Source organism: Melopsittacus undulatus, chromosome 10, assembly GCF_012275295.1.
Source record: "Melopsittacus undulatus isolate bMelUnd1 chromosome 10, bMelUnd1.mat.Z, whole genome shotgun sequence".
NCBI classification, from domain to species: Eukaryota; Metazoa; Chordata; class Aves; order Psittaciformes; family Psittaculidae; genus Melopsittacus; species Melopsittacus undulatus.
In genome coordinates, this window is record NC_047536.1 from 28,286,497 (window position 1) to 28,301,092 (window position 14,596).

Genomic DNA, 14,596 nt, shown 5'->3' on the forward strand with positions numbered 1-14,596 from the left:
AAGGGTTTGCTTAAGATCAGGTGAGTTGGATTCAGGTACTAAACAGATTTTGCAAAGTAAGGTTGAGCTAAAGTTTTCAGATGAAGATCTAATTATATCCTCAGTTATGATGTGTTGCAGTAGGAAGATCTTGATAATTTCTTTAAGACTGTGAGGCAGGCAAAAGGGCAGAGGCAGCAAGATGGTGCAGACAGAATAGAGATCTTTTCAGGCAGCCCTAAATTTGCTTTCCTTATCACTTGAGTTTATATATATCATGTTGTATTTGGCGTGTCTCAGTTTATTGGACATGCTAATTAAGAGAAAGCATTTGTTTCTTTTGGTGAAGAAGTTGTTAGTGGCATTTTGTACTAAAATAAGCTATTTGATTGAGACTTGTGGCTGACTTTCAAGTTTACAAGTGATTATTGCCTGAAGACAAACTCTGTCCTGACTTACTTTGTTATGAGAAAAAACAAAAGGTTTCTTTACAAGCAAAATGAGTATATTCTTTAAGTAGGGACTTTGGTTTTCAAGGAAACACCACAACTTGCTAGGTGCTTTAAAATGTAATGTTTTAATGCACTGATGTTTGTTTAGTTGATATTAATACCTTGGGTTATTCTGGAATAACATTGCTAGGACATTATATCCTTGGATTTGAAGTTCACTTGAAAAATACTCATTCAAATCCTGAACACACCTGCCTGTGCTGCTTCATGTAACTCTTGATGAAAAAATTAGAGCATACACGTAGCTATGGAGAAGCTACTGAACCATCACTGAACCAGTGCAATAGAGTGAGAGCAGTGCTTACTCAGTGCCTATAGAGAAAAGGAATTAGCGGAGCCATGATTAATGTCTTGGCTACATTAATATTTTTCACTCTTGCTCCATGAACTGCAGCAGCAAGAGCTTTGAATCAATGGACGTTCTTGAGTTAAATCAAAATTGTGTTACTTTATTGTAAGTTAGTGTTCAGAACCATGACTTCAATTCTGCTTAGGGAAGAGAGGAATAGAAAGTTAAGGAAGCATATTTTCTTACCTATTTGCAATCTGTGTTGGAGGATATAAATCTACTTTGTGCTATGTGGTATTTTTTTTTGTTTCCCATTGATGCAGTTCTAGTATCACCCAAGTCAGATCTGGTTTAAGTCATTAAAAGAGTGACAGTGGGCTCAGCACTGAAAGCCATTTCATAGTGATCAGCCTAGGAGAAGAAACTGCAAATTGGAATTGCTTTTTCCATCTGGAAATGCTAAACTTCACTTATGATTTCAACTACAGATCAAAATAGAGGAAATGGTACTACTTGAGTATTGCAAATAGGACGCAACCTTACTAAAGCATTTGCAGTAAGCAATAAGCTGTTAGGAGTTGAAATTCTCAGACAACAGCATTTTTTCCCATTAGCCTTTACCATCTTTTGAGCTAATTTGTTACTAATACTTCACAGAATTGGCACTGCTGGTCCTCAGCCTTATTGTTCAATATTTTCTATTACCGTGGATGCCTTTAAAGTGGACCTGGCTCAGCTTTAAGCTGTATCAGATGTTGTTTTAACAACTGAAGCAAAATTGCATCCTTTTAGTAAAGAATTTTTAATTATATTTATTGAAGTAACCAAATCTAATATTGCTCTGAAATACGTAATTGTACTCTTTGTGGTCTTAATTTTTTAATACAATTTCTCAACACAAATTCCTGTTTGCAAGGTAAATAACCGTTAACATTTTCAAAAGCTCTTCCACCATTTATGTGCTGGTACTTTGTCATAAGTGACATTATTTTTACTTCAAAAGCATGTTCAGTACAAACAGGAGAATATAGCCTGTGCCCAGAGGTGCTCACACAGTAAAACTGATACCAGAGTCTGGGCAAGGATGGAGAGGAACAGGGCAGAACTTGGCATGTTCTGTAGTTAATTAATCAAAGCCTTATACACACAATACAGTGTTATAAAATCTTGTGTATGTAGACAGCAATTTTCTTCAATGTGTGCCTTAAGAAATAGCTCTTAATATAAGAAAGAGGAAAGGGACATGGATAAATTCAGAATTTCAAAGTAACAAGAAGTTAAAAACTCAGATTCAACCTTTATTTCCTAGTCCTTTATGAGGATTAAAAATAATTCACTGGGCAGGAGTGAGTAGCATTCAGAAAGGATGACATGAATCACAGTCACATAGGGAGTGTCTTAGGCCTGGGTGCTGTCCGGGTTGGAGATGAAATACTTGATTATAAAAGACTAAGGAGGAGAATGGATACTGCATTTAAAAAGAGCAGTTCATGATTTCCCATACTAAGTCATTAGAGGCTTTAGAGAGAGTAACTGGGAAGAGAGCAGTTCACTGCCGTGATCTGTTTAATCCTCACCTTCTCCAAGATGGCAAAGAATGCTGTAGAAGTGCTCTTCAGAGCTTCATTAGGGGTCCTATTATGAGACTTGTAAGTGACTCCGTTAGAAGGTATTTCACTAGAATGGTAATTTCTCATATTTCTAAAGTGTGTTTGAGCGTCCCTAAAATGAAGGTGCTAGATAAGATACAGAACAGTGATGCTTTTCTTATGAACTTAGTACTAATTTTTTTTCCAATTCTTATCCTTTTCACTGAAACTAGAGTTAACTGAAACACCTCTGCAGTCAGAAATTAATACACTTGCATTTAGATTTCTGTATGTGAAGAGATCAAGATGTTTTTGACTATACAAAGGCCTTGTTACTTGGAGGAAATGAATACAGAACATTAAAATACCTCTCCCACACACCCCCATCCCAGCCTGTGCTGTTGGAAAATTATCATTAGTCGCTTTGCAGGATGTGTCTGACTTCTTATTGCAAGTAACTATAAGTGAGTAATTTGGAATCCCCGAGGTCCATAGGCAAGGTCTGCACTCTTTTATTTTACTATCTTTAGTTTCTTAGTTTTGATCTAGGGCTGTTTAAAATGACACTGTTTGCTTCTGGTAATCTGTGGCAGTGGCCAGCCCCAGTGCAGGTACCAAAATCATTAATGATCAGAGCTGCTTTGGTACTTCTGAAAACTTTCCTGTAGATCTTTATATAAACTCAGGCTTGCTTCCATTTACTTTCTAATTTCTAGTTGTGGTATGAATTCTAAATGTCGGGATAGTTTTATCCTTTTCCCCAGGAGCTATTTCTGAGTTCATTGAGTTTGAAGAGACTAGAGCCTAGCAGCACTACTCATAGGTTGTGAAACTGATTGAAGTGACTTGTACTAGCACTGTTACATGCAGGACTTGTCAGTTTCGTTTTTTCTGAAACTTAAACAGTGTTGTTAGTGACTGCCTTAAAGCCTTGCCCAGTAAAAGTTGGTAGAAGTATGAAGATAAAAAGGCTCATGTGCAAACAGGTAATACTTTTAAGCAGTCTGCATGATAGCGCATATAGAACGGTTGGTTTTGATCAGAGAGAGTTGCTGTAATCACAGCCCATATCCTTTGTACTTTGAGAATTTCTTACTAAGCTCTTTGTAGCCTAGCACTTGCCCTTGATCTCATGATGAAAAGGGAGAATTCTTGTCTAAAATTCTTAATGGCTGCAAACTTCTGTTAACTCTGCATAGAAAGTGTTTAAAAAATACTTTCAAACTGCAAACATAAAAAAGCCAGCTTTTACTTGATGTAGATAGGCTTTGGCCTTACAGTACTTTAATTTGTTGGTATGAATCGAGCCTTTTATTGTTCAAACAAAGCAATATTTCTGAATTGGCTCAGAATTGTTAATGATCAAAAATGCAGCTTTTATCCTGTGGGGCAATAGCCTTGATGCAACAGGCCACTGAAGAGTAGGGAACAAAATAACTCTGACACTTGCTATTTAAGAGGCTTCCTTCCCTTTGAGAAAATCCTACCTTTTTGTGGCTGGCTCCACCCTCACTTCCATAGTAACTGTACATGTTCAGGGACTTTCACATTTCTGCCATTTCGCATCTTCTTAAAGTGCAGATCACTTGATGCTGATTGTTCTGTAGCTGAGCAAGCACTTACTGTAACAATAGCAGCATGCAGCCTGACAACTCCTGCATACACAAAATAAAGAGTAGTTATTAGTGTTTGGAAGAAGTCTTAGTGGCAATGCTTGAATCTGGGAATCCCTGTATCTTAAAATCTTAGACTTTGTTTTAGCTGGATAGCCCCAGTCATTAACAGAGAGTTTAATTGCGCGGGGAGCTGAAAGAGAGGGTTGTCTTGTAGGCTGAAAATACCCAGCTACACTTACGAGGTGTTAAACCATCATCTCTTGTGCTTTTCCAGTGATTTCTATCTCTGAAGGGCTCTAACCAAGCTTTCAGGCCCCAACTTAATAGAATGTATGCTAAATAGCTTGTCAGCCATTTAAAGCTATAATACAGTACATGGAGGAAACAGTATTAATTTCTTATCCTATCTGCAGCTGAATGCAAGAAACATCTCTCTCACTGAAGAGATACCATTAAATCTATTGCAAGACTTACACAGACCTTGAAGCTCAACTCACATCAGTTAGGATGCATCTGCACGAAAGATAAATTGAGGTTTTAAGTACATGAGCATAGGGGGCAGACTTCATGTAAATACAAACACTTAAAAAAATGTTCTATCCAGATGCAGCTTATTACTCCTGCAACAGTCGTTACAGCAGTCTGTTGGGTTCTCAAGTGCTCTCAAGTTTGTCAGTATCTAGCTTTATGGCCAGGCTCATTTAAGAACAAATCAGACAGAAAATGTGGTAGTTTCTTAGTATCAGAGCTATACCATTAACTGAGTTATATGGGTAAAATCAGACAGAAAATGACTAGTAATTAATTAACAGTGCAAGACTCCATCAGACGCATTTGACTTAAACCTTTTCTCTTACTTTCTTTTTCAATAGAAACTATGTTCCAACTTCCTGTCAACAACCTTGGCAGTTTAAGAAAGGCCCGGAAAACTGTGAAAAAAATACTTAGTGACATTGGTTTGGAATACTGTAAAGAACATATAGAAGTAAGTATTATACCTCCCAAATGCTGCAGTTGAGTTCAGAGCTCCAGAGTCAGTGGGGCTGGGAGGCCTTTGGTGTATGATGACATTTATTTTTTTAGACCTGCTTTGCAAAATGTTTTTACTTTGAGTTTTGGAGGAATCCCCTGTATCCTGTTCCCACACCACAGCCCTCTGTTTGCATTGGCCTCTGAGAATGATTCTGGGGGTCTGTCTGAGCCTGGTTGTTTGGGCATTGTTTTTTATGTTCTCCATGAAGTAGGGCTTAACTTGGGATAAAAAGTATCTGTAAACACTTTTTAGAAAGCTTAGTGGAGACAAAATGCACTCCAGCCTGTATGTGTCTGACTTGATATCTATTGAAGGTAGGTTGTCTTTTGTTTATGTTGGATGCTTTAAAATAGCATTTGCTAACTGAACATTTAGGAATGAAGTGAGAACTCGGTGTGGTACAGGATGTTCTTGGGGGACAGAAGATGGTCTGAGGTTTGCATGAAGTGTTTGTCACTGCTAACAGTAGGTTAAAGAATTGCTTCTGTACCTGTGTTGGCTCCTAGAAGGGAAGTGTATTCATGCTACTCTTCTGGACAAACATAACTACCCTCTCAAAGTGCAGCTTTCTCTCCTGAGCACTCAACTGTACTGTCAGTTCAGATACTCAGCAAATGATAACCTGTTTGCTTTGGCTTTCCTACTGGTGTGCCTTTAAAGAGCATTTAGGTGAGATGCATAAGAGAAGGAAACACCAGTCCTTCCTGTTTGGAAAATTTGTGGAGCAAGTATCATTTGTAAGGGTAAAATTCTGAACTGGGACAATGTTATTTTCAGTGTTTCATTTCTGTGGAAATACTGGTTTTGAGTCCTTCTGTGCTGCTGACTTACATGCAACAAGGAAATGCAAAGTACTTCATGATTTTTCTTAATGGGAATTGGGCCTCTTGGACATTGTACGTGTGATCAACCTTAAAACTTTTATCTGAATGCCTGTGTGAAATTAATTAAAACCATGAAACCTCCAAATCCCCCCAAACCAAACAATAAACCAAACATCAGAGTTATGGTAAAGTGTCTACATGATCTCAGATGTATAGCACTAGCCCATCTCTATTCTATGACTGCTTGTGAAAAAGGGCAGGTATGTAATTATAGTCTTGGGTTCATTATGAGGATGAGTATTGAAAATAGTTCTTCAGGTGTTTTATGATATGAGACTATTCACAACTCTTCACCTGCAAAGAGGTGCATCTTCAATACCTACACTTCCATAATAGAATCTCCTGTCTGCTGGGAGCACTTGAGGATTGCATGGATGCTTGCAAAAGTTGGTAGCTTTTGGTATTTGGTTTTGATTCTCTGTACTCTCTTCCCATCTCCCCCTTCTCCAGGATTTTAAGCAGTTTGAACCTAATGACTTTTATTTGAAAAACACTACATGGGAAGATGTAGGATTGTGGGACCCATCGCTTACAAAAAATCAGGTTGGTAATAGTTCATGTTGACACATCCCGTTCTGAAGGTGGCTCTTACTAAAGGGCATTGCACAGAGATGCCAATGGCTTTTGCTGCAGTTTTACTCATTAATCTTCATTTGTCATCAATTGAAGGGACAGCAAAAGCTGTGCTGCTTTTTTTAAAGTAATAATCCTGGTCTTTATCTTAGAGGCATGTATAGCCATGTACTGGAGAACTTACTGGTCAAGAAATCTCACTGACCCTTTGACAGCTGCATATTAAGAGCCTGTTTTCAAGCTTAGCACAATTTCACCATCCTTCAGATCAGCAATTTTATACAGCTCATGATAAGTTTTTTAGCTGTCCTTCAATATTTTGTAGTGTGTTCTCATAGTGTGACTATGTCCAAGACTTGGTTTAGGCATAGTAGTTCTATACAGCAGAACTAAGTTTCATTTCTGAGATGTTTCTGTGCCAGAAATAAAGGAAATTTGAATTGAGGTAGAAGTTGAGGGAGGAAATAACATTTGATTCTGATTAAGCACATTTAAGGCAAGTCATGTGCTCTGCAGTAACCTCTGATGATACAGTAGGGTAACACCAGCACTGACAGAACAATGAGAATGTTAGAAATCCCTGTACTGAATAAGATCTCTTTTAGCATTTGGAAGATCAGGGATTGCCTTTACAGGAAATGGGAACCTGCATTATGATGGATTCTTAGTGCAGCATTAATCTAAAAATACCCCTTTATTACTATGCTCTGTAGAATACACTGGTGATGTCCTTTAGTTAATTCCAGAATAAAAATTGTAATGTAAAGGGAGACAGCTTTTGTTTAGTTTGATTTGTTGTATCTTGTCTCTAGCCTCCTGGATGTTTAAGGCTTCAGAACGTGGACAGAAGTGTATCTTCCTACTTCTTTATGCAGAGGGAGAGTACAACTCTCCAGCTACTTCAAATGACCTATGCACAAGATCTGTGCACACATGATCTATGCTTGATGCACAAGACTTGTTTTGACACTCATGATGAATGTTTGGAACTATTTCAATGTAATGTCTCACCTCATCTGAAATGCCAGGTTGCTTGTGGCTATCTCCAAGGCCAGCGCAACTGTTTTTTCTGTTACAGCAGTTGACAAGAACCACATCAGCACCATGTTAAATGTAACAAAGGGGGCAGGGGAACTGCAAGTGTGGAATTCTCAAATACCTTTTTTTCTGATTCAAGATTGCTTTTAAAATTGAGTTTGTTTTGATCAGAAGGAAAAGGCTTTGGTGGCTTTAAGGGCTTGTGTAGCCTTAGAATGTGAGTTGGTAAATCCATTTGTTCACCAAAAATAACTTGAAGAGCATCTTACATAAAAGTTTGTAATGAATTAAGATCCTGGAATAGCTAAAGCTATATATCCATCTATCTAGAGAAGTTTGGCAGATCTTGATCAGATGTAACTCATTTCCTAGATGCAGTCTCACTCTATCCAGACAGTCATGCTTCCCTTTGCTCCCAGAATGAGCTTACAGTGAACTTCCATGCACTCCGCTGCAGGGAATGAAGCTCTTTCTTGTCTGGTGGAGAAGGATGTTTATGATTTAGCCTTGCATATTGAGTTTATGAGTAAACTCTTGAGGGAGCTCTGAATTGGCACTTGCCACATCACGTGTACTTTCAGATGATAGACTTTTTAGGACCTGATCTGCAGGCCAAAATCTGGAAAGAAGAAATTAATCTAAACATTTGAGATTAAGTGGGTCTTGAGACTGTCGCTTAGAACATGATTGTTAAGAGAAGAGTGTGGATACTGTTTTTCTAAAACCTGCTTTTCCATATTTAGTTTCTGCTCTGTTCTTTGTTTTAAGGACTATCGGACAAAGCCCTTTTGCTGCAGTGCATGTCCATTCTCCTCGAAGTTCTTTTCAGCGTACAAAAGCCACTTCCGGAATGTTCATAGTGAAGACTTTGAAAATAGGATTCTCCTTAATTGTCCTTATTGTACGTTCAATGCGGACAAAAAGACTTTGGAAACGCACATTAAGATATTTCATGCTCCAAATGCCAATACACAGAGTGGAGGCATCAGCACTTTTAAAGATAAAAACAAACATGATAGCCTTAAACCTAAGCAGGCTGACAGTGTAGATCAAGCTGTTTATTACTGTAAGAAGTGCACTTACCGAGATCCTCTGTATGAAATAGTTAGAAAGCACATTTACAGGGAACATTTTCAGCATGTTGCTGCTCCTTATGTAGCGAAGGGAGGTGAAAAGTCACTCAATGGTGCAGTTCCATTAAGTTCCAGTACCCGAGAGGAGGGAAGTATTCACTGCAAACGATGCCTTTTTATGCCGAAGTCGTACGAAGCTTTAGTACAGCATGTTATCGAAGACCACGAACGTATAGGATATCAGGTGACAGCAATGATAGGTCACACTAATGTAGTGGTTCCAAGATCTAAACCCTTGATGCTGATAGCTCCAAAACCACAGGATAAGAAGTCTATGGGCCTCCCTCAGAGGATGGGTCCCCTTTCTCCTGGAAGTGTTCGATCTCTTTCGTCCCAACAGATGATGAACAGACTCACTATACCAAAGCCTACATTAAATTCCGCAGGAGTGAACATGATGTCAAATGTGCACCTACAACAAAACAATTACGGAGTCAAGTCAGTACCACCAAGTTACGTTGGTCAGCCAGGGGGGAGGCTGAACTTAAGTGGTAGTGCACAGGTTTCTATTCCACAACAATCACAATCAATGAAGCAGTTTTCAACAAGTGGAAATGGGAGGCCTTATACTCTTGGAGGGGAACAGAGATCGCAGGCCTCAGCAAGATACTCTCTTCAGTCTGCCAATTCATCTTCCCTTTCATCAGCTCAGTTGAAACAGGCGTCGTTATCTCAGTCACAGTCAGCCTCAAGAGTATTAGGTCAGTCTGGCTCAAAATCTCCTGTAGCAGCTACAGGTCCTTCTCCTGTCAATACGTCATCCACGCAGAAGTGGAAAATCTGTACAATCTGTAATGAGCTGTTTCCTGAGAATGTGTATAGTGTCCACTTTGAAAAGGAACACAAGGCTGAAAAGGTGCCTGCAGTAGCTAACTATATAATGAAAATACACAATTTCACTAGCAAATGTCTATACTGTAATCGCTATTTACCCACTGATACATTGCTTAATCATATGTTGATACATGGTCTGTCTTGTCCGTATTGCCGTTCAACCTTCAATGATGTTGAAAAGATGGCTGCTCACATGCGAATGGTTCATGTGGATGAAGAAATGGGACCTAAAACTGATTCCACCCTAACCTTTGATTTGACATTGCAGCAGGGTAGTCACACGAATATCCATCTTCTTGTAACCACCTACAACCTGAGAGATGCTCCTGCTGAATCTGTAGCTTACCATGCTCAGAATACTCCCCCGGTTCCTCAAAAGCCACAGCCGAAAGTCCAGGAGAAGTCTGATGTACCTGTAAAAAGCTCTCCACAAGCAGCAGTTCCCTACAAAAAAGATGTGGGGAAAACGCTCTGTCCTCTGTGCTTTTCAATCCTAAAAGGACCCATCTCTGATGCACTTGCACATCATCTACGGGAGAGGCATCAAGTAATTCAGACAGTTCACCCAGTTGAGAAAAAGCTGACCTACAAATGCATTCATTGCCTTGGTGTATATACTAGTAACATGACTGCCTCAACTATAACGCTGCACCTTGTTCACTGCAGAGGTGTTGGGAAGACCCAGAATGGCCAGGAAAAAGGCACTTCCTCATCTCGGCTCGGTCAGTCTCCAGCTGTAGCACCCGTGAAACGTACTTATGAACACATGGAATTCTCACTGATGAAGAAGAGGAAAATGGATGACGATGACTCCCCCTCTGCCTTTGAGGAGAAGCCTGAAGAACCTGTAGTTCTAGCATTGGACCCCAAGGGTCATGAAGATGATTCCTATGAAGCCAGGAAAACATTTCTTACAAAGTATTTTAATAAGCAACCATATCCCACTAGGAGAGAGATTGAAAAGCTGGCTGCCAGTTTGTGGCTCTGGAAGTCTGATATTGCATCTCATTTTAGTAACAAAAGGAAGAAATGTGTAAGAGATTGTGAAAAGTACAAACCTGGTGTGCTGCTCGGTTTCAATATGAAAGAGTTAAACAAAGTCAAACATGAAATGGATTTTGATGCTGAATGGCTGTTCGAAAACCACGATGAAAAGAATTCCAGAGTCAATGTTAGTAAGACTGTTGATAAAAAAATAAACCTAGGAAAAGACAATGAAAGCTCCTCAGACAGCTATGAAAATATAGAAGAGGAATACAATGAGCGTGGGAGTCCGTTTGGTCAGCATATTTCCGATACTGGTGGCAAAACCTCTTCTGGCAGCACAGTGGAGAACCCAGAGGACAGCATATCCTCCAAGGAAATCACAGAAGAAAATACATTACAGTCTCCAGATAAGTCTGATCAAAAACAAGAGGAAAGCTCTAAATATGAAGAGATTATTTCTGCTGAAGAGCCAACAAAACTGGTAGGTGATGTCTCGGATAGTGATGGTGATCAGGATGATCAAGATGATGCTGTTGAATGGAAAGATGGAGCTTCACAGTCTGAAAGTGGGCCTGGTTCTCAGCAGGTTTCTGATTTTGAAGATAATACATCAGAAGTAAAGCCAGAGGTGTGGACAGATGAATCCTCCCAAAGTGAAGATGCAAGTAGCAGTAAACCAGCTGTTGAGGCAAAGGGGGGTGGATCTGAAAGTGATGAAGAACAGTCAAAGTGGAAGAATCGTTCCTATGGAAAAGTAGAAGAGTTTTGGTCTAAGGACCAGTCACAATGGAAAAACGCATCAGAGATTGAGGAGAGCTTATCAAATCAGCAGATGGAATGGCAGAATAGCACAATTGACAGTGAGGATGGAGAGCAGTTTGACAGTGTGACTGATGGAGTAGCAGAGCCAATGCACAGCAGCTTAACCGGTGTGGAACTGAGCAGCCAGCAAGCATGAGCTTGCTTGGTTCAGAAGCATCAGTAACAAGGTCCAGTCTACAACTGTTGAAACACTTTCATTTCAGTCTGACTGCTAAGCTTACATTTAACTGGTACTGCCTTTCGAGTGGTAGGTCGTGGCATGTGGTGGTTGTGGCCACTGCTGTTCCAGTGGTTATTTAAGGACACTGTTGGCTGATCTTGCTTGAGAAAACCTGCTGGGATGAGCACAGTAACTTAATGTGAAAATGGATAAGCTGGTGGCTCCAGAATGCACACAGAGAAAAGCAGAGGTTTATTTTATCTGCATTTTCAACATTTATTTCACTCTTGTACATGTTCAGTTGTATGTCTTTTTAAACATTACCCTTTTTCACATGGTAGTGTAGGGCCAGCCATACAAGCTACCAGTTCAACGTGTAAAGTAGACTATGGGGGAATTGATTTTTTCATGTATCATTCTGAATAGTTGAAATGTATATTTGTACAGTCTTTTAGACCTATTCAAGTGAAGCTTATGAAATTGTTCTTGTGTACCCATCATAGATTTGTTTCTCTTTTTTAGTGTTGCCCTGCTGTGTAATAAATGCTGTATCTAGTTTACCTAGCAAAAGCTTGAAACTGCTATAGTATGAATTTTGACAAACTTAGTTTTTGCACATAACCTTGTACAATCTCAAAACAGAGGCCAGCAACATAAAATATATCTGGACTCTATTGTATTATAGAATTTTCTTGTTCTGAATATCCTTGACATTACAACTGATGACAAATGTATTTCAGAGGCATTTTCTGAAATCTTTTAAGCTAAAAAAAAAAGAAAAATCACATGCAAGAAACAAGTTTGCAGCTACTAATTTTGACACCTTTTAGATCTGTATAAAAGTGTATTGTGTTGAAGCAGCACACTGAAACAAAAGTGCTGTGTTTTGGATATTTAGTTTTATCTTTAGTTAACACCAACAAGGTGTTGTATTCATTTATACCATCTAATATATGACACACTGTTGTAGTATGTATAATTTTGTGATCTTTATTTCCCTTTGTATTCTTCATTTAAGCATCTAAATAAATTGCTGTATTGTGCTTAATGTAAATATTTGCTTTATTACATGTAAATGCTGCATTCATTCCTTTTTTGGTTTTTTTCTCTCCCCTTTTGTTCCCCAGAGTGCTGCACAGCTCTGCTGGGGGGTGTGTGCTCAACACTTCCTTCTGGAATAGACTGATCTCCTTCAAAGATGTTGAAAATCCTACAAAACTAACTTTGGTTGAATTTGTCTTTACTATTCAGGGTTATAGAATACCAATTTATAAACAGGATTGTAGTGATTTGCTTGTTCTGCAGCCTGGGGAGACAAGATCTATGAATTACTTGCATTTTTCATCCCTTCCACCTATTAAAACATCTAGAATTGTGCCTCCCTGAAGCACTATGTAGTATGGGGAAAGAAATACAGAGGTATTTGAATACTTGCTCTTTAAATGTGACTGAGCATGTCTTGCATGCTACAAACTTGTCTTGGCTTTGAAGAAAAAGTAACTTGAATACTTGATAAATGAGTGTGTTACAAATTGGGGATGGGTTTGGTCAAACCAGTCCAGCATTTTGGCAAGTGTGCAGTGTAAGGCAGCTGCACAACCAGAAGCTTATCCAGATAGTAATCCTGAAGGGATCTAAATGGTGAGAACAGAAAACTCCTTAATGAAGAGCAATGTGTTTGCTTTAGGCATGTCTCATCAGTATCAGAGTGCCTACTTTGGATATGTTACAAGAGCTAAAATAACCTGTGAAACTTTTATTAATGTTGTTCTGTGTTCTTCAACTTTAAACATTTAAACAGCAAAACCATTTCACAGAGATGTTGAGAAAACATTAAGCAGTCTCTAATGGGTATAAGCTCAATTCCCACCTATATAACAAATGAGCCAGTATGGTCCCATGATCTGCAGCTCACTTGTGCTGCTGCTCCTCTTTTGGGATGGGCATTTTGCTGTGGTGTTGAGCTCGTTCTGTGTGTGAAGTGATGACTGAAAGCAGTTACTGGTAGGTGAAGATGAATAAGGTTGGCTTTGTTCTTTTCCCCTTCACAGAAGGAATGCATATTTTTGCTCTACTTTTTTCACTCAGGAGTGGAAGTTGGACTGGCTCCCAGCCATGCACTTGAGCAGTAGAAGATAAGTTTTAAGACTAATACAGGAAAAATAATTATGTATGCATTCTACATGAGCAAAAGAGCTCCTTATGGGTTTTTTTTTTCTTCTTTAAAAAAAAACTTGAGCCTCAACTCATGTTAGGAGGCTTTCCATTTCATTGGAAATAACTTTTCAGTGAGTCAGGCAAGAGTCTGTTAACAGATGCTGATGGGTTGGTAATCCTTCTCCCAGCAAACCAGGCACTCAAAGGTCTAGAAGAGGTTATTCCTTTCTAAGAAAACTTAGTTATGTTCCTTCTCGCTCTGTAGGCTGCTCTAGGTCGCAGGAGGCTACTGCCTGAAAACTGAAGATGTTTCAGGGTGTTTTGTGTCATTTCATGGAGGCTTTAAGAGCTTTTACAAATGCAGTTCTAAAAAACTTTAATTGAATGAATGAATAAGTAACAAAAAACTCTTAACAGTTTAATGGCAGCACCTTTATCTGTTACCCAACTCTTTTTCTCACTGCTTATCATCTTATGACTGAATCATATTTGTCGCAATACCTGATAAGGCTTATTTAGTATTAGTGAACTTGATAGGTAATAAATTTCTGAAATCTGAGCTTCTGTAAATGAATAGTAAGACTCCAAAATATGAACTCTAGAAGTGCTTCATTTGCCAGAAAATTCTGTGATATGAAATACCATTTTATACAGTGATTTAATTAAAGATCTTGTAAGAAAACAGTCTGTCATACCAGGAGTATCAAGAAGGATTGAGGAGGGTTAGTTTCAGTTTTGGCCTAACCCTTCTAGTATTTTAAACAAGTTACTCTTATCTGGATTTTAGCCTAGGCAAGAATTCCTGTCTACATTAGTGACTAACCACACATTTTTGTGCAAGTCAAAAGGAGGAAGACGTAAATGGCCCAATAAAAAGGAAGGAACCTTAAACCCAGTTTGTGTAATCATAATGTACTGCACCATTATAATTTTATGAGATGGAAGTTACCCAATTTTTACATACATTATTGAAGTTCTGTAGCAGAGCTC

At 38.8% G+C, this 14,596-nt stretch overlaps 2 protein-coding genes across 8 annotated transcripts in view; one reads left to right on the forward strand and one right to left on the reverse strand.

Annotated features, from left to right (window-relative positions):
- ADNP (activity dependent neuroprotector homeobox) overlaps positions 1-12,503 on the forward strand; it is a 30,695-nt gene extending 18,192 nt beyond the window's left edge. For 4 of the 6 annotated variants that reach the window (XM_034066902.1, XM_034066903.1, XM_034066901.1 and 1 more), the window contains 3 exons: positions 4,858-4,970; positions 6,353-6,445; positions 8,282-11,425. In XM_034066902.1, coding sequence (XP_033922793.1) covers positions 4,858-4,970; positions 6,353-6,445; positions 8,282-11,425 — 3,350 coding nt within the window. Of the gene's footprint in view, positions 1-4,857; positions 4,971-6,352; positions 6,446-8,281 lie in introns of all 6 variants that reach the window. The other 2 variants (XM_034066900.1, XM_034066904.1) reach the window with 1 other exon arrangement.
- The window catches only part of PARD6B (par-6 family cell polarity regulator beta), a 94,471-nt gene that overhangs the window by 15,229 nt on the left and 64,646 nt on the right, over positions 1-14,596 (reverse strand). For both annotated transcript variants that reach the window (XR_004080251.2, XR_004080252.2), the window contains exon 5: positions 3,857-4,024. The gene's annotated coding sequence lies outside the window, so the exon portion shown is untranslated. The remainder of the gene's footprint in view (positions 1-3,856; positions 4,025-14,596) is intronic.